Here is a 26,177-nt window from a genome sequence, read left to right as displayed (position 1 = left end):
CAAACCCATGCTACCTAAGGACTATGACCGAAAGGATTCAGTTGGGGAAAAAATCTCTGGTCGTGATCCTCAGGGGGCTTGGCGCCAGTAACTCTTGACTTGCGTGCTTCTCATGTAGCCCTGCCGACTTAAATGCGACAGAATTAAGCCCCTTTACCATCTAGGTCACCAACTGGTTTTTCCAAATTGTACAATTTGACAATAATTCAGAAGATCAAAATTCCGCGGCCCCTCTCAAGCCACTACTTCGAACCATCCTAATGTCTTCACTTCCACACTGCCCTTATCAGAAGGACGACAGGGCCAGGAGTGGGAACCTTCTAATAAAACGAAGCCCTTCCTCCCGCCTACCTTGTAATAAGTGTCTCTCACATCTCCCACGAATTTTCACTTTCACCTGCTCTTCTGCTACACCTCTGCCTCTAAGGCGTGAACGAGGGCCCAGTCACGAGTGCGAACACATCCGGCAACAACAGGAAGTGCGTGACCGCTGCACGCGACAGCGTAAAGACCCTGACCCAGTGAAAAGTGTGCCTCCCTTGTCGCTACAGGAGCATCCGATTGAAACTTTATTCTGTGTGGGGTTACGTCACAGCGTCCGAGGGTATGATGATTCACAAATAGTTAATTGTAAAACATTTGGAAGGAACCGGTTGTGGTCTGATCAATCTTCAGAGTGGAAGAAAATGCTTCTTGTAAGGGTAAGGAGGGCCACGCTCCCCTGATGTACAGAGAACATAAGAAATACATACAAAATTTTGGTCAAGAAACTTGAGAGACCTACTTATGTCATCATCATCATCATCATCAGTAATCTGTCAGACGACAGGTCCACGGTCTCTCCCAAAACAATTCCTTACCCTCTTCTGTCCCCAAGGTCATCCAGCATCTTCTTACGTCTTCTTGTCACTTCTATCCGCCCTCTATCTTTCCTTCAATAACTTCTTTTAGAAGGCAGTTTCTGCATAAAACATGGCCAATCCAATTATCCTTCCATTTTCTTATTTCGTTTAGGATATTCCTCTGCTCACTGACTCTAATTAACACTTCTTCATTTCTCACATAATCAGTCCAACTGATCTTCTCCATTCTTCTCCAACACCACATTTCGAAACTTTCCGGATGTTTCTGATCTACTGCCCTAAGTGTCCATGTTTCAGCCCCATACAGAGCTATGCTCCAAATGTAGCATTTCACTAGTTTCTTCCTCAAATTTAAGTCCAATTTGCTGGTAAAAAGATTCTTCTTCTTGCTAAATGCAGCTTTTGCCATGGCAATCCTGGATTTAATTTCACCAGTACACCTTGCATCATCTGTTAAAAAGCTACCCAAATATTTGAAACATTTCACATTCTCCAGTTGTTTTTGGTCTATCTTTATTGTGACTGGGGTTGGTTGTCTTGAAATCTACTTATGTATGCGAGGATAATATTTACAAGGAAATTAAACAGAGTTGGACCGGGTTCGATCCTGGGTCTGGTCAAGTGGGATTTTTGGTGGACAAAGTTGCGACGAGGCAGGTTTCCCCTGCCAATCTTCATTCCACAAAATTCCCCATCATCATAATCACCTGGGGCAGGCTACAATAGGCCAATCACTGGCCGCCGGGCCGAGTGGGCCCAGTTGGACTCCACCCCCATTATGCCAATTAAAAAAAAAAGTTGGAGGGTGTGAACTTGTGTCATCTGGCTCAGGACATGATCCAGTGATCGTCCTCCGTGTTTGCCAGGTTTGGCTCCAGCACATTTCTGGTTGTTCCCAAAAGTTAAGTTGGCGATGAAAGGAGACCGTCACGACACCATCCAGGACATCCAAAGGGAATGTACCGCAGTTTGAAATGCGATTCCCCAAAAGGGGTACAGTGCCTGTTTTCAAAAACTTTTCAATCGATTCCACCTATGTACTGATTCCAAAGACTATTTTGAATAAAAAGAGTGAAATTTTGAAAATAATTCACGTCTTGTATTTTTAATGAACAGTCATAACAGAACCCAGACACACTGTGTATATGTCAGATTTGTTCTAAATAATACACATACATACATACATATTCAGGCCATACCTCAGAGGAAACAAGAGTCCAACTGGTTAATGCTGTTTACTGAGAGAATCATATGGAACACACCCATACAGTTTGTGTGAGCAGAATGCAGAGTTTGGTATGTTACAACAGACAGTACATATGTGTATAGTAACCATTGTGCTTTAAAGGGCTGAAACAAAGACAGAAGAGGAAAACATTATGGAAAACTCTGAAACCAGAAGACCCTGATACCTGCAAACACACAGGAAAACTGAGCAGGATGGTGTAGTGGTAATGCTCTAGAACTGTATTCAGCAAGTGTCTGATTCAAATCCTGGCTATCCTGACGTTCACGTGGGTTTCCTCAGTCCCTTGAGGCAACTGACAGTACAATGCCTAGAATGCTTCCTTCTGAATACTTTCCAATTCACCATTTCATTCATAACCCTACCATCTGACTCTTTAGATACTGAATGTTAGAAAATACCAAAAAAAATAAAGGAGTACAAAATAAAATAAGCATTTGTTCCTAAGGTGACACAGTACAGTAAAGGCAAACAGGCAGCCAGATGAGTCCAATGACACTTCTAGAGTAGGACAGTGCGCTATGCTGTACTGGTCAACTAAAGGCAGAAGGCAACAAGGGGGAAGCCACCAGCCAGTACAAGTTACCTGCATGAAATGTGAATCACTGGCCTCATCCAGCAGTTACCCCTGTCTCGTTTCTTCATCATTAGCACAGGGATCACAGCAAGACAACCCAGAGAAGCTGCATGTCACCATCTCTGCCTGCTGTTCTGTTCCCCTCCACCACCCTCTGGCATATGTAAACCACTCCAAAACATTTGTCGCTAGCAACGGCAATCACCACCACATTCAAATTTAAACAAAGGCAAAATAACTGCAGGGGAAAGCATTACACCCGATGGGCAGATGATCCATGGGGCTCCTTTCTGTGGCCTACACAACTGGTGCTGTCACACATTGCAGGTATTTGTACACTGTGATGCTGTGCGCCATGAGGAACTCGCTGCCTCCAATGTCAGGTTCAACCCTGGTTCCTACCTCACAGAGAATACAATGTCTCCATTACAAACATAAATTGGGCAATGCTGTTTAGGAATATACAGTAAATCTGTTTATTTTGAAACTATGCAAAGCATATTGTGACGTGTGGCGCTAGCTGGAGCCCCCCCGGAGCTGACGCACCGAGCGGAGCCGAAGTTAGCAGAGTCCCAGCGTCCTGGTAGCTATGCAACGCGAGTCAACAGTGGTGACGTAAGATGGCATGAGGTAACAGCGTTGCTAGGCTATACGCAGACACTGTTACGTGGCACGCAACGACACTGTTGACGCGGGCAACAGGTAACAGCGAACGGAATAAAAGCCGGCTGAGCAGCAAGCGAGAGCCGTGTGTTATCAACAGTTCTCAAGGCAGCAGCCTGCGAGTCGAGCTGAAATATAGCAGCCGTCACGGAAAGAAGTACCGGACGTCTGTGTAACTGAGAATTAATTGGGAGTGTGATACAGTTGGACTTATACAGCTCCCGTACTGTGAAAACGTGTTGACTACTGATGATAGAGTGAACTGATTTGTGAATAGGGTTATAAATCGTGAAACCCCGCAACAGTGTTAACAGATTAATGTGATTAGGGTTATAAAGTGTGAAACCCCGCAACTCTGTGATAAGTAATTGTAGCCGTTACTTGTAGGTTGTTGAATAAACCAATTAACAGTCCGAACGGCGTCTTCAGTAATGAAACACGTTACAATATAAATACACTTTTTCTACTCAGTTCCTTCAGAAAAATGCTGGAATAGTAGGTACAAACAAGTCATCACCACTTCCATTACAGAGCTGAAAATAAACATACTGAGGCTGAGAGAACGTAAAGTTTGAGATGCCACACGCACACAGGGGAGGGAATGCAATGTAAACATATCACTTTGTAATTTCTTTATTATGTTATGTCACAGTAATACAGCACAGGTCAATTAAAGGCGTTTTACTTTTTAAAGCAATTCATAATGTGGGGCAGTAAGCAGAAGTTTATTAAGCTTGCATGTAAATTTGCCTTACAAGTTTATTTTTAACTTGCTATATGATACTATCAATATACAGAACAGATACATCGACATGGACCAAGGCAAAAATTAGCAGACTAACAGAAGCAGAGAAGGAAAAACCACAAGACAGAGAATAAGAAGTTAAAAAAAAAGAATCGAAGAGATAATTTAAGTATACTTTCAAGTTACATAAATAAATAGCGGCCTCCATAGTCTAGAGGTAACGTTCCCACCTCATGACTCGTAGTACGCGGGTTCATATACCCGGCGGAGGTCGTCGAATTTTTAAGGGCGGAAAAATTCAGGGAACAAGTCCTCCGGGAGGGACTTGAAGCCGTGGGTCCCGTGTCGTAGCTGTATGGCACGTAAAAGAACCTCATACCTCCAAAGGAGGTCACTGAGCCAAAATTGCGGACGTCTGCCGCCCGACAGCAGTCTNAAAAGAGAGGGGGGGGGGGGGGGGGAGGTATGGGAATGTTTGGAATGAACAATGAAATCAGAAGAAAGTGGCCAAGAGGAAGGTCAACATTACGAAACATGTCACAAACGAGACAGGGCAAATATGGGAGAAGCATTGGGAAGATGGGGCAGAGGACCCACACAAAAGTGGAAATGCCTCAGGCAGAAGAACAGTGTGTCTGGATGGGTGTCTCCTACAGCCTTTCCAATTCATCATGCACAAATTCCCCTGCCAGTCAATAGTATATAACCCATGCTTCTGCTCTTAAATAAAAAAACACTCAACGGTATGTGCAGTAAAATGATCACACACTTCACAGTGTTCAGGATGTCCAATGCTGCATCTTATTAACAGAAAAGACTCTCACTGTATCGGTTACAGGCCTGAGTATGGTACAGCTTCCATGCAAACGGGAATGTAGTTACTTTGGGAATGTCTGCATTACTAAGGGCTGCTACTCTAGCACCGACACATGGACTTCCTTACTGGCAGAATTTCATATAATGCCATCTATCAAAAAATAAACTAAACTTTCAAAATCATTAAGTGCTAACCTAACTATAGGTTCTTATCCCCCCCACACACATACACACACACAAATTAAGACTGCCCTAGCATTTAAAAACAAAAGAGAGGAAGTGTTGGTTAATTTTTTCATGCTTGGTTTGATTAGTAATTCCTTAACCATTCTTTCTTTGATTTGGGCTATCTTCTCTTTCTTACACTAGATTAGATGCATCTACAAGAAAGATCTACAACCACCAACCCAGTAACTGGTCTGGTCTGTGTTTGGGTTGACACATAGAGGCTACAGCATGTCAGTACCAGAACACAGAGTCACATCGTGTTACCCACAGAAACACAAATACTGAGCAGCACAAACACATGTGTGTTCACTGCAGATGGCCTTTCCATTCCGACGGAACCAATTCATCGAGACGTTTGTCAAGAAAGTGAACCTTAGAGCCTAATTGGTGCAGGACATGCTCTACACTGGCCTGGTGGCGAGACCGCAGCTCTGGAATCAAGGATTCCACCCGTTCCACCTGAAACAAGTGACAAACATCACTTCATGTTGATTTCAGTCATTCCCTCCTTGGTACAAAGTGTTATGGAATGAATGTGGAACCCACAGGCTCATTACCACAATCAGCACAATACAAGACATCATTTAACCATTTACATGGGCCGCGCCATAGCTCAAGCGGTTAGTCGCTGGCTTCCCACCAAGGCGGCCCGGGTTCGATCCCAAGTCTGGTCAAGTGGGATTTGTGGTGGACAGAGTGACGCTGGGGCAGGTTTTCTCAGAGTACTTCGGTTTCCCCTGCCAATCTTCATTCCACCACAGTCACCCTCACCTATCATCTGGGGCTGGTACAATAGGCCAGAAGTGGCCGCAGTACAAGGGACTTAGTCCCAGCCAGTAGCAATAAAAAGAAGACATTTACATCACAGTGGTTAATACATTTTAATATTGAAACTCTGCATTTTGCCCCAAAAGAATATTTATGTGAGTCATACAATTCTCACAATAAACAGTGATTAATCCCTATACAATATTAACTGGTTGGGCTTTGTAGTGGAGACATAATGTGTTTCCTGTGAGGTATGAACTGAATGTATAAATATAATTTATACGAACTACAGGCATCACATAGCTACACCAGTTAGCAGCAGTTCCCTGCAGTCTTTGCTATCATCCTCACCAGAATGGGCAATGTTCGGTCAAAGGCACTGAGACAGAATCATATGGTCACAATGTGTCACCACCCCAAAATGCAGCTACAACTACTGCCCTATTTCTTCTCACATGCACACCAGAGGACAGGCCTAAAACCATTGCCTGGGTGTCTCACCCCCCCCCCAAGTGGTCTGTTTTAATGAGGCAACTTCACATGCACCTAGACACTAGCTTACAAGTTTCCTTACATTACAGAGGCATAATGTTCACTGTCGAGTGGGTAGGAGGTCTTCAGTCCACACAGTGCTCCACAGACTGGCTATCCTGACTGAAGCTTTTCATGGTATTCCTCAGTCCCTCCAGGCAAATTGTTATAAAGCACCTCAATTCCAATTCATCATTCATTAGCCATCCTAGCATTTGAATGTGCATAACAAGAGCCAAATATTGCAGGGGAAGTTCTACATGTTCTTACCCTTCTTTCCAAACATCTCAATTTACTGCGAACAGTTTCAATATAAGCTGGAGGGAGCGCAGAGCGTACAGATGCAGGTGCTGTAAAGGAAACGCAGCAGACTTAAGAACATGGCAGATGAAAGTTAGTGTTTACCTTAAGCTGGAGAAGGCAAACCAAGGAAGATGGAGATAGGTTTCACAAGCCTCAGAACACAATTCTCCATACCCTTTCTATTTGTTCACTAAGATACCCATGACAAAAGCAAAAGACAAACTTTGGTGATATCAAATGCAATCACACTGAAATAAATTGACAAAATAAACAAATAAATAAATAAATGTGCACCCCAATAAAGTACGTGTGTTTTTCTAATGTATTTTTTGTTTATCTGTACTCCTTTACGGTGCTAATGTTCATTTATTATACATACAACTCACTTTACAAGACTGTTCAGACAGGTACTGGAAGATATCATAAGGGAGGCAAGGAAGTGAAGAAGAAAGATTGCGGGAAGAAAGAAAAGACTGAAGACTTTTTGTCCTCTGAAACATCGAAAACTGCTTATTACAAGAGGAAGGCAGGTGAAAGTTCATGAACACAAATTCAAAGAATGCATCACCACTATGTTTCTGTGTTGCAATCAATTGTAAACCAGGGGCACGCAGTAGCATAGTTGGTTGAGGCACTATGTTACAAGCCAGAAGGTCACGGGTTCAAGTCCCAATGAGGTCACTGGATTTTTTCAACTGACCTAATCCTTCCAGCTGCACTATAGCCCTGGGGTCGATTCAACCTCTAACACAAATGAGTACCAGGAATATTCTGGGAATATTCTTGGGGGTAAAGGACGGCCGGTGCATGGGGCTGACAACCTTGCTGCCATCTGTGAGCCGATTGTCTATAAAATGTGGGAACCTCAATATCTCACAACCCTATGGGCCTCCACAGTCTGTTACAGGGATACCTTTACTTTTTACTTACTTACTCCATTGTAAACCCCTTTCCAACAATTTAAGAGACAATAATTTGCTTTTCAAAATGATTAACCAAACTTACACAAACTGACACCACCACATTCTGTCATACCAATACATGTCATAACCAAATTTCAGCACACCAATCGTTTATTTCATGTTCTACAACCACTTCATAAGACAGACAGACATGAGCATTCCCTTCAGAATGCAATAAAATAAAGAGAGACAGTACAACTTTACAGCACAGGATGAGTTATGAAATAACATTATTACAAATCACTAAATTAAATAAAATCCTTACTGGTTTGGTGAATCCTTGCAATATCCAATATGAATGGCCTGAAAAAGAAAAATAAGAGATTTACTCCCCATTTTGGCATTTTGAAGGGCGTTCAACAAGTTCAATAATCATCCAGATATGTGTTACACTCATACCTCTTACTTTAACACAGCTGTCCGACCCAGTAACAGAGAAACCCTTTACTTCTCCACACAATCACCGGTGTGAGTGAGTCATGCACCAGTGTGATTCCAGCGGAGAAGAAATAAGGGCTCACGTTTGCTTCCTTCAGGTGCAGCAGTGTTGTACAGAAGTCTAGCGATCCAGGAGCTGAAGCTGAGGAATGCCCTTTGTGTGTGAAATTGCCATCAAGAACTTTCCCTGCACAAACTTCCCCATTCTCCAAGCAGCCTGAACCTTGTGCCCACTGTTTCCCATATCTGAAGGAGCACTTCAGGTGTGATGTGCTGATGAGGGGAACGCCAAGGTGTGCTGGTGTGTGCACCACTGAGCCCTTACCTCTTCTCTGTGGGAATGAAACACGTGGTGCATCGTTGGGACAAATGTTTCAATAAGTCTTTTAATTACATAGGGAAATAGAGGGTACCTGTTATTCTTTGTTGTTTCAGGATCTATGTCACTGTAATTAATATGAATGTAACACGCCCCAGAATGATAGAGCCTACGTATACTATATGTTTGTGCCACATACAATTAATACCTAAGATGGTCATCTATGAGATATTTGATCATTTGTCATGAAATGACCCAAAGACCACAGTTATGCTTGAACTTACTCTGCATCTGAATTGCCAGCAAGCAAGCATGACAGAGGCAGCAAAGTTCCATCACTGCTTCTCAGTTTCATAACGACACCTCCATCCTCTGGAAGTCCAAGCCATGCTCGAACACGACACCTGAGGTCAGTGAAACTGGAGTCACGTTGCAATTCTAAAGGGAGAGGTGGTGATTCTGACACATCATCTGAACTTGAATCTGAAAATTTAAGTGCCCGACTTCACATAATTCTTCCCGGACTTCAACCTGTCTAGTGAACTTTTTGTTTTTGTTACACCTTGTTTAGCAGTACTTACACAACTACGGACGCATCCTTCATTACAAAATTCTGCCCATAAGTAATAAACCCAATACTTATTTCTAACAATCCCCACAAATAAATAATAAAACACTTCACATATCACTCTTAACAAGAAACACATTAATCTTCCAAGCCCAGGGTGTGATGCTCCATCCAGTAACAACACAGCCTCCTTCAAAGGAGATCAGGGGTTACTGTGAGCTCTAACTCAACAATTTTACAATTCAGTGAACCAATCATTTCTTAGATATGTGCACAAATCTCTGCACTGTATCCATGTTTGTAATTTAGGAGTTGTAGGTACATTTACTTACCATCATACAAAATTTGCATGCCTAACCCCAATTATTCAATTGTTATCACCATCAAACGCATATCTAAATTATGATGTAATGCTAACATGTTGCTATTCTGTATTCTACACAAAATCTATAAAAATGAATTACACATTTTGTGAAATGTGTATTACTGTTCCATGAAGAATTCCAGAAACTCATAGTAAGTACTACAAGTATTATATCTACAAAGTTGATACTGTATTTCTCTACATATGAAAGTGACGCTGCTCATTGCACACAAACATGCAAAAATGCAGCTTTCCCCAAAGAATTTCATGACTCTGAGCACCAGTCCTGGATAAACGTAAAAGGGGAACGGTCACTATGCTCAAATTATTAAGCACAACACCATAACAACGCACTGGTGGTGGGGTTAAGAGGAGACAAAATCTATCACAATGGGTCCCAGCTTATTGACCACTTTCATACTGCCATGACCCATCATAACTGCTTGTTAAATTCCATCATGTTTGCACCCCACACACAACAGGAAAATCGGAACTAAATGTTATGACATGCCCAAACCGTTTCTCACTTCATAATTATTACGACCATTATTTAAACATGTAAACTACACTCTTAACAAAAAACTCGTCTACTCTGGAATAAACAAAAATGCACTTCACAGGTTGGCTGTGAAGTGTTTTACTAAAATTACTACAAAAACTGACAACAGCATTTATTATATTACAATTAACCACCATGCATTTCATGAAATTTATTGTTACTGCAGTTGTTTCATATCTTACCCAGCTGATCGAATCTTCTGACAGCGATCCAAGAAATAACGGATTCTACGCCCATTTCTTATTTTACAAGACTGAAAGTCTTCGCAGATTCTTCGTACTAAGCGAAGCGACGGACCTAAACGTTTCTCAACATGTCGCGTCTTCAAAACATTCAAAACAAACTGAAAATGACGAACATCTGATATCCGCACAGAACGCAACTGTCGCGTCAGAGCTCTTCGGAAGTTCCCTCAAACAGATGAAATAAGAGTTCAACATAACAATGGCTCTACAAACCCAACAGACATCCTGACCGACACTTCCAAATCATTATAAACTTCTTACGCTACACAACAAAAACTACGTCATATATGCATGCATAGATACCTCTATTCCCTCTATTCTCTATATGTTAACGCTTGTCTCCTTCATTCATTTTCTTTGCACCAGATAGCGACAGCTGACAGCCCTCCATAATATTGATTGATATTAATTCTCGCATACGATCACCAGGTTCGGTCAATTTCGATACTTGCGGGGTACTCAATTTTGGATTTATTTATATATATAAAACGCTTCCATCATCAGGGACGTAGAATAAGCCGAATAAGCTGTCCAATATACAAGCAATCTGTGCTTGCCACCTGCTCTCACGCTATTTTTCTCGGCTTATTCTCCGACCCTGATAATGGAGGCGACCCCCTTGAAACTTCGGTTGACTTTCAACGGACTACACGGCTTTATGACCCGCTTTTCATAATCGTGATTCATATCCTACGTAGGCTCGGTAGTTCATGACTTAGTAGAAAAACGGTCTAATTAACTCACGTCTATACTTCATTTGCAGGTAGCGGCCTGGTGACAGGCTGATCCCCTGACCAAGGAATATTTATATGATAAAGAAGCCGAAGTGAAACGAAGCGTTTTACAGATGTCCTGTCCTATGCTCCAGTGGGAGCAACAGGAAATGTTGCTCCCACTGGAGAATGACTATGGAATCAATGTAAACACTCATCAGGCAAACAGAAGATCCACTAAATAATTCACAACACAATGACTGCTCCCATTAAGCATGTTCGGCCGTGCTGCATAAATAACTTCACACCAGCAGTTACCTAAATTAGTATCTAATATTCGTATGCTAACATACTAACACATTTAAAGCAACAAGCACTGCGTTTCTCAAACGCAATATTGTGGCATCATGTCATGGCTTCCCCAGTCTGAGGGCCAATAAGAAGTGAATACACTACTGCACATAGCGCATATTTTGTTTATATGCACTCCAATGATACTCTGAATAGACTATAGTCCAATGAAATGATAAATATTTGAATTCACTCGTCATTCAACAGTTCACCATGGCACCCATTTTTGTACAAGACATGTTTCTGCTCTTACTTTGGTTCCGCCACAAATACAAAACACTATAATTACAATGAAAGAGCTCTGAGGGGACTTATATTTGTATTTTATTGTGTGTGTGTGTGTGTGTGTGTGTGCACATGCCCATGTTTATCATCACTGTAGCTGGGATAGTTCAGCCCATGCAGTGAAGTGATACAAGAAATTGGGTTACATTTCCCAGCACAAGTAGATTATTCTTCTCCATCATGTCCAGTATGGCTCTCAGGCCCACACGGCCCATTTGTTAGACACTTGGAAATATTTCCCTTGAGGTGAAGCAGTCACAGTGTGAAAATGACCACTCACCTCAACCAAGTACTTAAGAATGCACAGAGCTATAACTCTATTAACCCCTACATCTCCCATAATTAAGCACGGGGAAAAATTTACTCCTTTACCAATTATTTCATCAATGAAAAATAAAACCAGGTTTAAAAGTCTTATGAATGCAATGAACATCATCACTCTCCTGTCTGAACCCTAGCAGTTGAAAACAGGGGCAGGGCCAGCTGGCATTAATTCTTGGATGTAATCTGCTAGCAGGGACCAAGAAACATTCATCATTCCTGTGGCATCCATAATTATATTGGCATAATTATTACCATCAAGTGCATCAACTACAAACATTAGGTCACGTAAATGCAATATTCTCTTTATTGGTAACCACTAAAGCAAATGCACCAGTGAACCTTGTTTTCATGTGACAAATTTATTATCATATTTCAGACATATAAAACTTACATTTATATATTACGTGATGATTGTGGAAGTCACCTTGCAAGGTAAAATATTTCCCGCCATTCCAAAGCCAATATGATCCCAGAAGCACCTTCTGACTCAAGTTTTCAGAGTGTTAATATTTTCCTTAACCATTAATGCCTGCAGCTTTATCTACAAGGCTCCTTCAGGCAAAATGTAATAGTTCCACATATATTTGGTAGAGAGGAGAAAAAGTTAAGACAGAACAGTATCTGAGCACTGCTCGGCACTCCACAACAGGTGGTGACTACTTCATGATGAGCAGCGTTCTTCATATCACGCTGAGAGTTTAAATGTGATTAGGAGGGTGGAATCACTGTTGCTTTCGCACAGCATGAAGAGCATAGTTCATGCTGGTGTTTGATGACCAATGCCATTCATTTGACAGCAAATTATACAGCATCCCATGGATTAATTTTGTGGTACAGCCATCTGAAATTATATAAACATCATAGAAGAGGCTGCTGTCTTCTGGGTTGTAATGCTGGGCAGTTTCATTGATAGGTACCAACACTTCAGAGGAATTCACTACCTCTGTCTTCAGGGTAGAAGAGTGAACATAGAAGCATCAAGTTCCTCTGAAATACTGGTAAGAACTACTCAAGCATTATATCACAGAAGACTGTAAGGTTAATATTCATCACTGTGAGAACCTCAAATCGTACATTATGGAAGAGATCTCTCAATAATGTATAACAGTATGGCTATGAACAAATGACTGCAGCAATTAATGCCTCACTCATTACACTGCATAAAGACGAAGATCTTACTTTATAAAGCATTCACATAGCAAGTGGTCTTTTAAGAGTACATCAGTAATTTGTCTTTAAGGATTTAATCTACCTCATACAAAGCTAATTTGTAGTCTGCTTATGTAGTCATAAAATGGGGTTTATTTTCATTAGAAACTAATTATCTTTGTTGGGTTTGAGTTTCTCACAGTGGTTGTACTAAAAGAGTTCTATCTGCTGCAACAGATTGCCATGTAATCTTCAATTTATATCTGCACACAATGGATACAAATACTACTTGTGTTGGGATAGTAGAAATTCAAGAATTTCTCTTCTGAATAAATAAATAACAATAACCTGACTATAAAGAGCTCTATCTCAAGGCAGAACTTGTCACAAACACCATTGTAATAACCACAAGTGCTACCACCCGACTGCAGGCAAGGAAATGTAATGAAGCAGCATTTCAATCTGTTGTCACTAGGATGAAACACAAATATTCCAAAGCAGACAGAGAACATCAGTTGGCATACTGCCCAGGCCTATAAATGATGGATGAATCAATGATGCACTTTGCTATCACAGTTTCTGAGTAACCTGTCAAGTGGTGGCCACATCATGGTGACTTTAAAGAACTATCCAAGCTTTTACAAGTTCTTTATTAAGACCGTCATAAAGCGGCCTCCATAGTTTAGGGGTAACGTACCCACCTCATGACTCAAGGTACGCGGGTTCAAACCCGGCGGAGGTCATGGAATTTTTAAGGGCGGAAAAATTCAGGGAACAAGTCCTCCAGGAGGGACTTTAAGCCGTGGGTCCTGTGTCGTAGCTTTACAGCATGTAAAAGAACCTCATGTCTCCAAAGGAGGCCACTGAGCTAAATTAAGGACATTTCCCGCCCAACAGTAGTCTCTAACACCTCTGGTAGATGGGGGAAGCATCGAGATACCTCTGAGCCAGTAGAGGCCGACCTCGCTGGCTGAGTAGGGACTGATGGTAAGCACCAGTACCGGTAGGGTATAGAGGCTGGTAGAAGATCACAGGGGGACGCACAATAGATCAAACTGGTCGCGGTGCATGGGGAAACCCACCCCCTCCAATAACAACAATAAAAAACAAGACCGTCACAACACAATTATATCAAGGTCAGTGCCTGGTTTCGACTCTGCTACATGTTTCGGCTATTAATAGCCATCATCAGGCAAATACATGGCTAACATATACACCACTGAACTGCAGTATTAATAAAATTGGATGCAATAATATTAATTATATTAAAATACTTGACATATATTGTTGTTTAGAGTCCCTATAGAACGGACAGTACTTTGTAAGATGAGGCACCGACTAAATAATTAACATTAATATTACTACATCTACAACACGAGACTCCTATAACAGTTCTTATAAACAAAATATAGAATACTCTAATTTGTCCGTGGGAACGAAACAAAATCACAAAAACCAACGACTGACTCGATGATGTAAAGCATCAATCGAAGAATTTTATTCTTGTTTTATATTATAACTTTTGTTTTATATTATCTAATTTGTTGTATTTTTACATCAAGTATTTTAATATAATTAATATTATTGTATCCAATTTTATTAATACTGCAGTTCAGTGGTGTATATATGTTAGCCGTGTATTTGCCTGATGATGGCCATTAATAACCGAAACATGTAGCACAGCCAAAACTAGGCACTGACATTGATATAGTTGCGTTGTGACGGTCTTAGTAAAGAAGTTATATATTATAACACAACAGGATGAATGAAATGATTATTATCCAAGTATTGTCTAGGGGACTGAGAAATGCTACAAAATTCTAAATCACAAACTCTCCTTCTAATTACTACTACAACAGACCAGGTCATGTGGTAGTGCAGTTGGTTTAGGCACTATACTATGAGCTGGAAGGTCCTGGCTTCGGTTCCTGATGAGGCCACTGGATTTTTCAATTGACCTAATCCTTCCAGCCACACTATGACCGTGCGGTCAACTTTGCCTCTAACAAAAATGAGTTCCAGGAATCAACCGTGGGGGTAAAGGGCAGCCAGTGCATAAGCCTGACAACCTCACCACCATCTGTGAGCTGATTGTCTAGAAAATGTGGGAGCCTCAACATCTCACAATCTTATGGGCCTCCATGGCCTGTTAGGGGAAGAGCTTTACCTTTTTTTTTTCACTATAGCAGAAAATCTCAGCTAGTGAAAATTAAAAAGTTACACGCGAACGCTTTCACACATGCCTTCTTATTGCCAGAATCAAGTGAACAGACACTTTGATACAAAAATGAAGAAGGCAGATTCAGTTTGGAAACATTTTAATTTCTACAGCTTATATGGAGTTATTCTGAAATTATTTATGAAGTTGGAATTCTCTTGCTGACACATCGGCCACCAGCCACCAGCCAACAACACAACCCTGACATCACAGCATACTCACATTTCTCAAGTAAAGCCTGTGTCTCATGCGGCTTAATACATTTTTCCAATTGATGCGTTCCCCGCGGTATAATTCCCAGAACATATTCAGCCAACATAATGCCAAAGGCCCATAATACAACTGTTCGGTTCAAAGTCGTGATGAAGACCGACCCACCAGGCTGAAAAAATAACAAGATACAGCAACACAAATTCAGAATACATACTACAGATGCTATGGATGGAAATACTTCAGATCACTAAATAAACGCAATGGAGCAAAACGCCAATAAAAAGTATGTACTAAATTGCTGTAAGATCAAGGTGCTGCTACTGTCCCAGGCAGATGTCTCACTTGTTTGGCAATTAAGAGAAGGAATAGAGTGTATTTTTGTTATTGCTTGCTGTGATAGGCATCTTTTTCCATGAATAGATATGAGTGGACAACTATATTTGAAGACTATACATATTTTCTTCCTTAAGTGTAAGTGCAGTTCTTACAGTGTACCAATGAGACAATTCAGTATATTGACTATAAGTTGTTAATGATGTAACTAGATCTAAATGTCAGGTTATTTAGTTAATTCATGTAAACGACAGTTCACTTCTTTTGACACTCTATTCCCAGTTACAGATTACTTTCAAAAAATAACTTTCTTATCCTGTGACATGCCAAGCATCAGGTCAAAGACACACCGAGGATGCGACAACATGCTGCTAAAACACATCACAGAAATTAATACTGAAATATAACAATGACTTACCTTCAATGTTGATATACATGCTTCCAAAAATAAATCCTTGTGAGTGACATGTTCCAGCACTTCTGTTGCTACAACTGCATCATAAAAATCCTTATGCTCCTTTGCATGTTCTTCTACTGTTCTACATGTATACGTAATGGAGTTTGATACACTGGGATCCTGCTGTGCATGTGAAGATGCTATGTCAATCACATTCTGACTTGCATCAATTCCAGTTATATCAGCACCAATTCTTGCAAGTGGCTGCAAAATTGATGACTTAGTATGATTATGCAGCTAATTTAACAGCAAATCAAATGATCAGTTATGTCTGTTTTCAAATGTGCCTGCCACAACACATGTTAACGGCAGAATGCCAGCACCTGAATGAAAGAGGTGGGTAGGCCGCTACTGAACCTACTGTGTTGTGATATTAAACATTTCACATTCAGTCACTGCTATGAGCAAGTCATGCAAGCATACTCATTCCTGGAGGAAAGAAAAGCATCTTCCTTGCACTGTATGCCAACATCATTATCTGGACCTGCCCATCACAGTTTGCCATACAGCCAGTAGCAAATATTGAGCAATACCGATCATGTTCAAATGTTTGTAGTCCACCTGTCACTATCATAATACAAGGAGTGTTCCGTATATAATGCCTATTTTTTTTAATGAAAACTACAATAGATACAAAAAGCATAATAATGCAGTTAAATAGAGCAAGATTTCAGCTACTTACACTTATTTTTCCACATAATCACCACCATTCATTATGCACTTTTGCCAGCAGTGAACAAGAGCCTGTATGCCACGCCCATAAAAGTCTGTGCCAGCAGAGGCTAGCCACTTTCTTACAGCTGCAATGACAGCATCGTTATCTGGAAAATGTTGCCCACATAGTCCATCTTTCATAGGTCCAAAGAGATGGAAGCCTGAAGGTGCTAAATCAGGGCTATAAGGTGGATGTGGTAGGACAGTCTCGCCACACTTTGCAATGTGCGTGGTGGTTGCCAAACTGGTGTGCGGTCTAGCATTATCATGTTGCAAGTGAAAGGTTGTCTGCTTCTCTGGCTTGACTCAGGAAACACTGGCTTTCAGCTTAGACAGCATCGTCTTGTAGCGTTCAGAATTGACAGTCTCACCAGGCTCCAGGAAATCCAAGAAAATCACACCCTGTCTATCCCAAAAGACCGTGCACATCATTTTCCCTGCCGATGGCTGTGTCTTGAACTTCTTTTTTCCTGGGGAATCCAGATGTTGCCACTCCATGGACTGTCTTTTGGATTCCGGCTCATAGTGGTGACAACATGTCTCATCTCCGGTGATGATGCTGTCCAGAAACTTGTCACCTTCAGCCTCAAACTGGTGCAACACGTCCTGACAAGACTTCCATTCGATGAGTTTTGTGGTCCTGCGTAAGCATCCTCGGGACCCACCTGGACCAAACTTTGCAATAATCCAGCTTCCCCAACATTGATTCCAATGCATTACAGCCGATATTAAGCCATGCACACACTTCCCTGGTCGTTATCCGCCGATCTGTATGGATGAGCTGATTGAGGTGCTGTTCATTGTGAGGAGTGGCAGCTGAGCAGGGATGCCCAGCGCGTGGCTTGTCATGCACTTCACTTTCACCACTGTTGAAACGCACTACCCACCGCCTCACTGTGCTGACATCCACTGGATCATCTCCGTACACCTTTAGCAAGTGTCGATGGATGTCAATGGGTGAAATTTGTTCGGCAGTGAGGAATTCAATAACACAGCTCTGTTTTGTACGCACTTCTATGCCAGACGCCATTTTGGTAGACTGCTCTGCTGTCGCTGTATGTCACACGACAACCAAACTAACAGTACATTGGCAGGAAGGTTCAACCTTTACTACAACACCACCAACATCCAGCTCAGATGTTACAGATTAACACAGAAAAATAGGAGGCATTATATATGGAGCGCCTTTCGTATTATATTTTAGCACCCTGTCACATTGATGTATCACTCACTCATTCACCTCTGTCTTCAATGAAACTTAAAAATGACTACGGTCTCAGTTTAATTTAAAATAACATTAAAATCACATCAACTGGTACATGTTTTGGGCTTACTTGGCCATCTCCAAGCTGCTGTTTACTCTTTGAAACCATCGCACTGCACTAGATCTTAAGTCAATATATTTCCATGCTACTGCATATCGTTGCTCCCATTATCACTGTCACTATCATGTCATAGAGCATTAAGACCACTGGATACATATGAACTATAGGAAAGAAATGGTACTTGGAAGGGACGAGACCAAATTGGTTTTTGAATTGCAGCAGAAACTTTTGAAACCTACTATATAAGTTGATATGTGTGACTTGACAAAGAGTACATACATTAATTGTGGAACATCACAGTACACTATACTGAAATATGGCACACCAGACTTTACCATTTGAAAATGTGCAGTAAAACATCTGCACAATCAGAAAAAAAAACCTTTATAGGGACAGAAATGTTTTATGAAATCTAGTTCTGCTTAACTTTGTACAAATTAACACATACTTCAGTCAATATACCTCCACCACAACCAACTTCTAAGATCTTCATTCCATGCAGAGGCTTAGGACTTTGCCATTTTGATAAATCAATTTGTCCCACATTACGAAGCCCATCTCGGATAAGAGGCACCCTGAAACAAGATGATTTCTGTGTAATTTTCATCGCTAATTCTTATGTGTGGAAAACATGAAGGAAAAAAACGTAATTATGGGGCTCCTTTCACTGTACATTAAAACACACAAGGAGTACAATAAAGAAAAGACACTGATATGCATTTCTGAATTGAACTGTAAGGGTGCGACTGCATTGTGTGTACTCCACTGTCTTGTGTAAATGAATCTATGGCAGCTGTCACATAGTGAAATGGCTCATATATTGAAAGAAGAATGTGTGCATATAAAGATCTGTGTGACACCTGGAAAATGTGTGGAGCAATGCCTGCCTCCATGCTACCTTATGTACAGTTATTGGCATGGTGGTTACGTGAAGGGGATTTCACAATTTCACATTTAAAATATCTAAAAGTGACAATAATAAATCATTCTGGCGATCAGTCAAGAGACTGAAATTTCCGAAATACGATGATTTAACTACTGTTATATTCATATATTCTCCTCACATTTGTAACAATCTTATGGCCGTAAATTTCGCATGAGCCACAAGCCTTATCGTCAAGCATTCCTAACCTACCTTCAAACATTAAGAGAACAAAACAGGCTTACCTTATCACCAAACAAAAACAAACTTTATATACATATATACATATGTGTGTAATAAGGAGTTAATATTCATTCTTTTTATTTTTACTTTTTTCAGATAATTATTTTACATATCCATTTTATCTGTACATCATTATGGCTCATTATAAGTGACATCCAAGAAAAGCAGCAGTCACCTCAATTTGTTTAAGGCATGAAGAGCCTTCATCTCTCCCTGCTCATCCCACCAACCGCTGGACAGTTTGCTGAAGTGTGCAACATCTCGTTCATCAACGGTTGACTGTTCATGCTGTTGCACTTTCTGCTTAAGGCACGCAGTTGATCTGTAAAATTTACTCCAAATTTCAACAATGAAATTACCTGATGTATGCATACCTTCTGAACAACCTAACTGACAAAGTGAAATCCAGACACAACTTACAGTTCTCATACAATGCATAAAATAATGTCTTATATTGCTACAAATTTATATGCGAAACAGTTGAAAAAAGGGTTCATATAATAATTAGGAATGGCTTTCTGGAGAATGCCTGGCACAAGGATTGTTCATTATGGTAACCAAGTCAGACTTTAATGTTAAGAACTCAACAAATATTTATATATATATAAGTTGGTACTACCACAGAAGGTAAGTTATCCCTGTGCTTAATTAATTAAACATCACACTATGTAGATGTGTGGGGGAATGGAGGTACAGATCACTATTCTGAAGGTGATGGTCAGCCTCATGCTCAGGACACAGTCCTTAGTACCCACTGCACACAAGGCTCAGTGGGCTCCAGAGTCAGTCTGGATGCTATGAAGAAGAAACCTCGTTCCTCAGTCATGTGAGTAGGCTAGTAATTAAATGTAACACCTAAGTGAAGATTGAAAGGCTGGTAGCATTAGCAAGAGTTCTTTAATCTTCTAATAACCTCACTGAGGAAACTCCAGTCATTAACCACACATCATAAGGACCACTGAAGTATACATATATTCATGTCAAGGAAGTGAAATTCATATGCACTGTACATTAAAAAAATCCTTTAGATATTGAGTCGTCAAGTATTCAAAGAGGATATACAGGACCAAATTTCTCGCCAGTACCTAAACTGACTATTTCAAAAGCAGCATCATTCATGTAAAATGACTGATTATACACACATTAATCAATTCACTCAAATTCAGTGCAATAACCTTAATAATATAATTAATTTTATTTCACAAAAGCAGAACAAGGAATTACAAAATCGTTAATTACATGGGAAAACAAGTATGAGATGAAAAATGTATGCTTAGAGAGACTTTGTGCAAGCAATGCTGCGGCCATCATATCAAGTTTCCATCAAATCATCTCAGTTTCTTATATAAAATGCACTTCACAGCCGGAAATAACCAAGGTTATGCATACAATATATACCTTACAAATCACAACACTTTGTATTTGAAGAAAACTGTCCACATACCTGAACTTGCAGAACAATGCAGGTATCTGACACATTCTACCTTGTAGTATTCTGGAAAAGTCATGAGCATTCATTTTTGGATTACCTGCAAAATATTTGCTTCAGTTTAGTGTTTTGTGCATCATCCATTCAGATCAAAGAGGTGACAGGCAATGGGAAAGATCAAAAATACATGCAGAACTCTGGTCAGAAAACCAGAAAGGAAGATACAACTTGGAAGACCTAGGCATAGATGACAAAACATAAAAAAGGATATTAAAGAATGAGTGGAGAGGGGGCCAGATTCATTTGCCTCAGAATGGATCGCAGTGGCTCTTATGACCACACTAATGAAAACTGCCATTCCTCACAAGCTGGCAAATTTCTTGAGTAGATGGGTAACAATTAGCTTCTCAAGGTCTCCATGATTTATTCTGACAGTCTTACAGTGCATACATTTATTCACCTTACTCTTCTCTCTTGCACTACATGTTTCAGCACTAAAGTGCCATCTTCAGGCGCTTTTCTATGTACGTCAAACTACTTCATTGCATGCCCTGTTGTCTTTATACTAAAATGACCAAAATATATATTCGTCATATATAATGATACATTTTAAATATTAAAACTGTTCAGGATTTGTCATCCTTATGTCGTATCTCAATACACGAGTCACACCCATCTTCTTCTTGCATTAAATCTTGACAAAACAAAAATTATAAAGTTTACACCAACAATTCATACTGATTATCCACTAACAACTATGCTTCTTAACACAATACTCAAAACAGCTGAAGCTACAACATTTCTGGGTTTACAGATTGATAATCATCTGACTTGTAAGGTGCATGTAAATCAGTTACTTCATAAATTGAGTAAGGTTGGATTCCAAATGCGAAAATTATCTTATTTTCTAAACAAAAATAACTTAAAATCTGTTCATTATGCATATTATCATTCTTTAATGAAATATGGCATAATATACTGGGGTAATACCCCTGATTGTCTTCAAGTTTTTTGTATGCAAAGAAAACAATAAGAATAATGATGAGAGTTGGACCAACTCACTCATGTCGTGATCTGTTTAAGAAGCTGGGAATATTGCCAATTCCCTGTGTATACTTGTTATCACTATTGACTTTTGTTGTAAAAAACCGTGACAAGTTTTTGATAAATAATATATACACGATTGGCACCAGGAATAATAATCTTTTTCACATGCCTGCTTCTCGTTTGTTGTTGTATCAGAGGGGTGTGTATCACTCAGGTGTTAGGTGCTTTAGCATGTTACCAGACAGTATCTCAATGTTACGAACGGATAAGGATCAATTTAGGGTTGCTTTAAAAAGATACTTATTAAGAAATTCCTTTTACTCCATTGAGGAATTTGTTGACCATGTAAGAAGCATAAAGATAAATGTACAGTTAAAACATATTGTGGGTCCTGTCTTTGTTCTGAGTCAAGAGGGCCATTCTCAATTGTTTTAACATCTAATATTTAAACTAAGAATTGGAAGGTTGAGTTGTATCAATTCTAGTTGAGTGATGTTGTCAACAGAGGTAATATTTTCCCTTCTAATTTGTTATAATTGGATTGACAACTTGCACTTTTTTGCAAAAGGCCTTATTTATTATTTTATATTTTTATATGTTTTATTTACTGACAACTTGTATTGTTTTCCAAGAGGCTTGATTTATTGTTAGTTTGTACTTTAGATTTTACATATTACATTTAATGTGTATCTGTATTTTATTGCATGTGACTGTCTCTGACATGATATATGACAATTTTTATATCCAGCCCTACGGGGTGACTGTTGGATCAAAGAAATGTATTTTAATAATAATAATAATAATAATAATAATAATAATAAAAGAATTTTATTTCATTGTAATTGAAAAGAAGACTACAATGTGTGTTTTTTAAAATGAATTGGAACAGTGAAACAGAGTAGCAGTTTTAACACAATTTTGACACAATCTTAATTGAATATCTATAAAAAATACTTTAAGATGGCCGTTTGAGGCCGAAACATGTAGTGTTAGAGAGTGTACTGAAGTGAAAAATAAAGTGTTGCAATTTAGACGGATTATAGACAAATGGATGCTAATGAGAACAATTGCAACAGGATGCTGAAATACAGAATGACACAAGCTATTAGTTCCTTAACCCAATGAACCCAATGAATTTAACTGCTCACTTATTATACACAAATGTACATTATCAGAATAAATACACCATTTTGATTAGTAAGAGAAGCAAGCATAATACTGTGAAATGTCTCTATTATCACGAAATTCACTGGCTTTTAACTACTTATGCAAAAAGAAATGTGTCATAAACAGAAGAAATCCAAAATTAAATTACAGGCCTCCCATCTGGCAGCCATGTTAAATTATATCTACCAACGCCCTATACCCATGTTTCATGCTTAGGAACTCTATAAACTGAAACAGAAACAAACTGTTTGGCTGCAAATTAATACAAAGCGTGTATTCTGCAATATGTGGCACCACATACTTAAACATTACTAAACAAGACTAAAAAATTTTAAAAACTAAGGTAACCTCATACTCGAAAATTCTTTGAACCAAACTAACAGAAGTATTAGAGTGCCTAATACTGACAACTAATTCAAAGAATTTGTAATACTGTAAATTGAAATTGTCCCCAATGATGACTGAATTCTGCTCAAGATGAATTAACGTACAGTTGACGCAGTTGACCCTTCAACTTCGAATGGGTTGATGTTCAAACAACTTGAAATGCGAATAAAAATTTCGAAGAGAAACCGGTTTTGAAACTCGAACAAAAACTTGACAGTCGAACAACGAATCACGTGATCGTCACGTTGTCGCCTTCTCCATCACTCACTCACTCACTCACTATCTCTTTCTCTTTACTTGGGCGCACGCGCAGTTTTCGGTAGGATTTGGTGATTATTGTTTGGTGAAGTTCTGGTAAGTTTAGTTTTTTAAGCGTTTTATTCATTTCTTTGCGTTATTTTTATATTATCTTAATAATACCGATTTATAGTAACACCAAACAAATTTACTAGAGGCGAGAAGCCTATGAGAAAAATCATAATTTCTACGATAGAAATTCGAAAGAAACCAGTTATTGGAATTCCTCCTCTCAATTCTTCCTAGTACTTCATTATCCCTACCTGTGTCTCTTCCCGCCAAAATTTAAACGATACTGATAAAATATGTTAAACGACGAAACATTAAGAATAGATGTAAGAAAAGGACAAAAGTCTATTTAAAAATTTACAGAAATGTGTTCCGTACAAGAAATACCGACCACAAATTCACGAAGCTGGAACCACGGATCTTCCACCAAAGAGAATAATGCAGTCACCACGGATCACAAAGTGGCACGCACAATGACTATTTTATATATATATCAGATATTCCGAATATTTAAAAGAAATCAAATAAATTTGTGTTTGTAATTAAGCACTGTGCCATGGTGACGTATGGTGAAGTGGAAGTATAGCTCCGGCATTCTTAATGTCACTAGGTAGAGAGGAGTTGTAGGTTTCACGCCCTGACTGCTTGGGAAACAGCCTCTGGTACCCATTTTGTAGGAGGCTGGGTGGGCCCCAGTGCTGGTCTGGACGCTGCAGGGAAAAGAAAAATTGAATCCAACCTCAGCTGTCCAGCCCATAGCCCATTACTATTTTGACCAAACCATCAGGGCTCCTCATTTGTGATGGTAATGGGTGATTATCTCCAGAAGGTCATTTGTGGTATTTGTGCCTTATATAACAGTGTGGCAACGAGTTTGCATAGTTGATAGAGCCATTATACTACAAACCAGAAGGTTGCAGGTTCAATTTCCAATGAGATAGGATTTTTCAATTTACCCAATCCATCCAGCCATAGTATGTCCCTTGGGTCGACTCAGCCTTTAACAGAAATGAGCACCAGGATTCTTCTGGGGGTAAAGGGCAGCTGGTGCATAAGGCTGACAACTTCATCACTGTGAGCCAGCTGTCTACAAAATGTGGGAGCCTCCGTGGATTGTTATAGGGATAGCGTTACTTTTATTTTATTAAACAATGCTGCCAGTAACACAGACTACATACCATGAACTGATGGGATGGATAGTGAATTGTAAAGTAGATGCTGGGAAGTGGCCATGACATAATTTGAGGTATTATCCAGTTTGTTTAAGGTCTTTCATTCTGGTCCGTCACACTAACAANATTTTAACTATTTGTAATTATTTTAATTAACTGGAACGTGGCTATCTTGGACAAAGTGAAGTTTTGTGTGTTGGTGATTTCTTTTTCTACTATAAATGCCTCTGATGATGGCTCCGTGGTGAGCCGAAACATGTAAGGCAGGTGGTGACGAGGTGGAAAACTTAAAAAAGTGTCACATTTGACGGAAGGAACTTGATTGTTAAATTATCCAGTTTGTTTGTTGGAAGAGTCTGAGGGAAGCCATGAAATCTGCCAGCATAGCTGGTCTCCAGTGCAAAATTTTACCAAGGTCTTAAGAAATGTGAAGTAGGAGGGCTGCCTACCGCAGGTTGAATTAGAATTCTTCCATTTTAATGACTTGATTATATCTTTAATTTCTCTTTTAGTTACTGGGGTCATATTTATGTTTGGAAACGGTTGTTCATACACCTCAAAAAGGTAACTTAAGGAGTTAGATACATTAGTAGGTTTGTTAGATTGCATTATAAAATAATTAATAAAAATATTGGCCATAGTTTGTGGTTTATTATATTATTTCCCATCAATACTTACTTACTTATGGAGCAGACCCCTTCTGGAGGAGTCGCCAATTCTGCAGCTACTCAAGAAAATCCTAGCATTTTATGGGACCCGAAGGTTCATTATTGTGTTCACAAGAGACCTCCACTGGTCCCTATCCTGAGTCAGATCTATCCAATCCATACCATCCCATCCTATCTCTCTAAGATCCATTCTAATATTGTCCACCCACCTATGCCTTGATCTTCCCTGTGGTCTCTTTTCTTCTGGCTTTCCCACCAATATCCTATACAAATTTCTCGTTTTCCCCATTCGTGCTACATGACCTTCCCACCTCATCCTCCTTGACTTGATCATTCTAATTATGCTTGGAGAAGAGTACAAATTATGAAGCTCCTCATTATGCAGTGTTCTCCAATTTCAGTACTTACTGATGAGATTATATTTTTGCATGACTTGATATTAGTTATAGATCTAATGATACCCCAAGTAGTTTTAATTTTTTTAGAATTTATAATAAGCCGACTATAATGATGCTTATCTGCTAACTTTATGATATCAGATAAAATTTTACGATATTTC

General features: G+C 39.7%; 2 protein-coding genes across 8 annotated transcripts; both read right to left on the bottom strand.

Moving 5' to 3' along the window:
- Positions 1-5,250: 5,250 nt before the first annotated feature.
- LOC111875280 lies at positions 5,251-10,501 on the bottom strand. Its single transcript, XM_023871389.2, has 5 exons — positions 10,133-10,501; positions 8,744-8,942; positions 7,968-8,005; positions 6,708-6,787; positions 5,251-5,597 (listed from the first exon to the last, which is right to left on the bottom strand). Exons 1-5 carry the CDS (start codon positions 10,185-10,187, stop codon positions 5,445-5,447), a joined length of 525 nt encoding a protein of 174 aa, XP_023727157.1. The 5' UTR covers positions 10,188-10,501; the 3' UTR covers positions 5,251-5,444.
- Positions 10,502-12,208: 1,707 nt separating this feature from the next.
- Positions 12,209-24,269, bottom strand: LOC111875259 (ubiquinone biosynthesis O-methyltransferase, mitochondrial). 7 transcript variants are annotated; one of them, XM_033755760.1, is made up of 7 exons: positions 24,170-24,269; positions 20,887-20,971; positions 19,618-19,764; positions 18,726-18,852; positions 16,200-16,442; positions 15,458-15,617; positions 12,209-12,709 (listed from the first exon to the last, which is right to left on the bottom strand). In XM_033755760.1, exons 2-7 carry the CDS (start codon positions 20,958-20,960, stop codon positions 12,591-12,593), a joined length of 870 nt encoding a protein of 289 aa, XP_033611651.1. In that variant the 5' UTR covers positions 20,961-20,971; positions 24,170-24,269; the 3' UTR covers positions 12,209-12,590. The 7 variants fall into 7 exon arrangements, with proteins under 7 accessions (XP_033611651.1, XP_033611648.1, XP_023727112.1 ...); XM_033755757.1 differs by lacking the exon at positions 24,170-24,269 and adding an exon at positions 24,033-24,163; XM_023871344.1 differs by lacking the exon at positions 24,170-24,269 and adding an exon at positions 23,577-23,668.
- Positions 24,270-26,177: the final 1,908 nt, after the last annotated feature.

Source organism: Cryptotermes secundus, unplaced genomic scaffold, assembly GCF_002891405.2.
Source record: "Cryptotermes secundus unplaced genomic scaffold, Csec_1.0 scaffold526, whole genome shotgun sequence".
In the NCBI taxonomy this organism is placed as follows: domain Eukaryota; kingdom Metazoa; phylum Arthropoda; class Insecta; order Blattodea; family Kalotermitidae; genus Cryptotermes; species Cryptotermes secundus.
This window is presented reverse-complemented; position numbering and strand designations above follow the sequence as displayed.

Excerpts from the sequence above, each read along its gene's own strand:
- LOC111875280 (XM_023871389.2), bottom strand. The coding sequence starts at position 10,187 with ATGGGCGTAGAATCCGTTATTTCTTGGATCGCTGTCAGAAGATTCGAT. Across the intron at positions 8,006-8,743 it reads GCTGGCAATTCAGATGCAGA|GCCATTCATATTGGATATTG; the intron begins GTAAGTTCAAGC and ends TTTCTTTTTCAG. Across the intron at positions 5,598-6,707 it reads TGAGATGTTTGGAAAGAAGG|GTGGAACGGGTGGAATCCTT; the intron begins GTAAGAACATGT and ends CACTTGTTTCAG.
- LOC111875259 (XM_033755760.1), bottom strand. The coding sequence starts at position 20,960 with ATGAATGCTCATGACTTTTCCAGAATACTACAAGGTAGAATGTGTCAG. Across the intron at positions 19,765-20,886 it reads GCATTGTTCTGCAAGTTCAG|ATCAACTGCGTGCCTTAAGC; the intron begins GTATGTGGACAG and ends TAAATTTTACAG. Across the intron at positions 16,443-18,725 it reads GTGGAGGTATATTGACTGAA|CCACTTGCAAGAATTGGTGC; the intron begins GTATGTGTTAAT and ends TCAATTTTGCAG.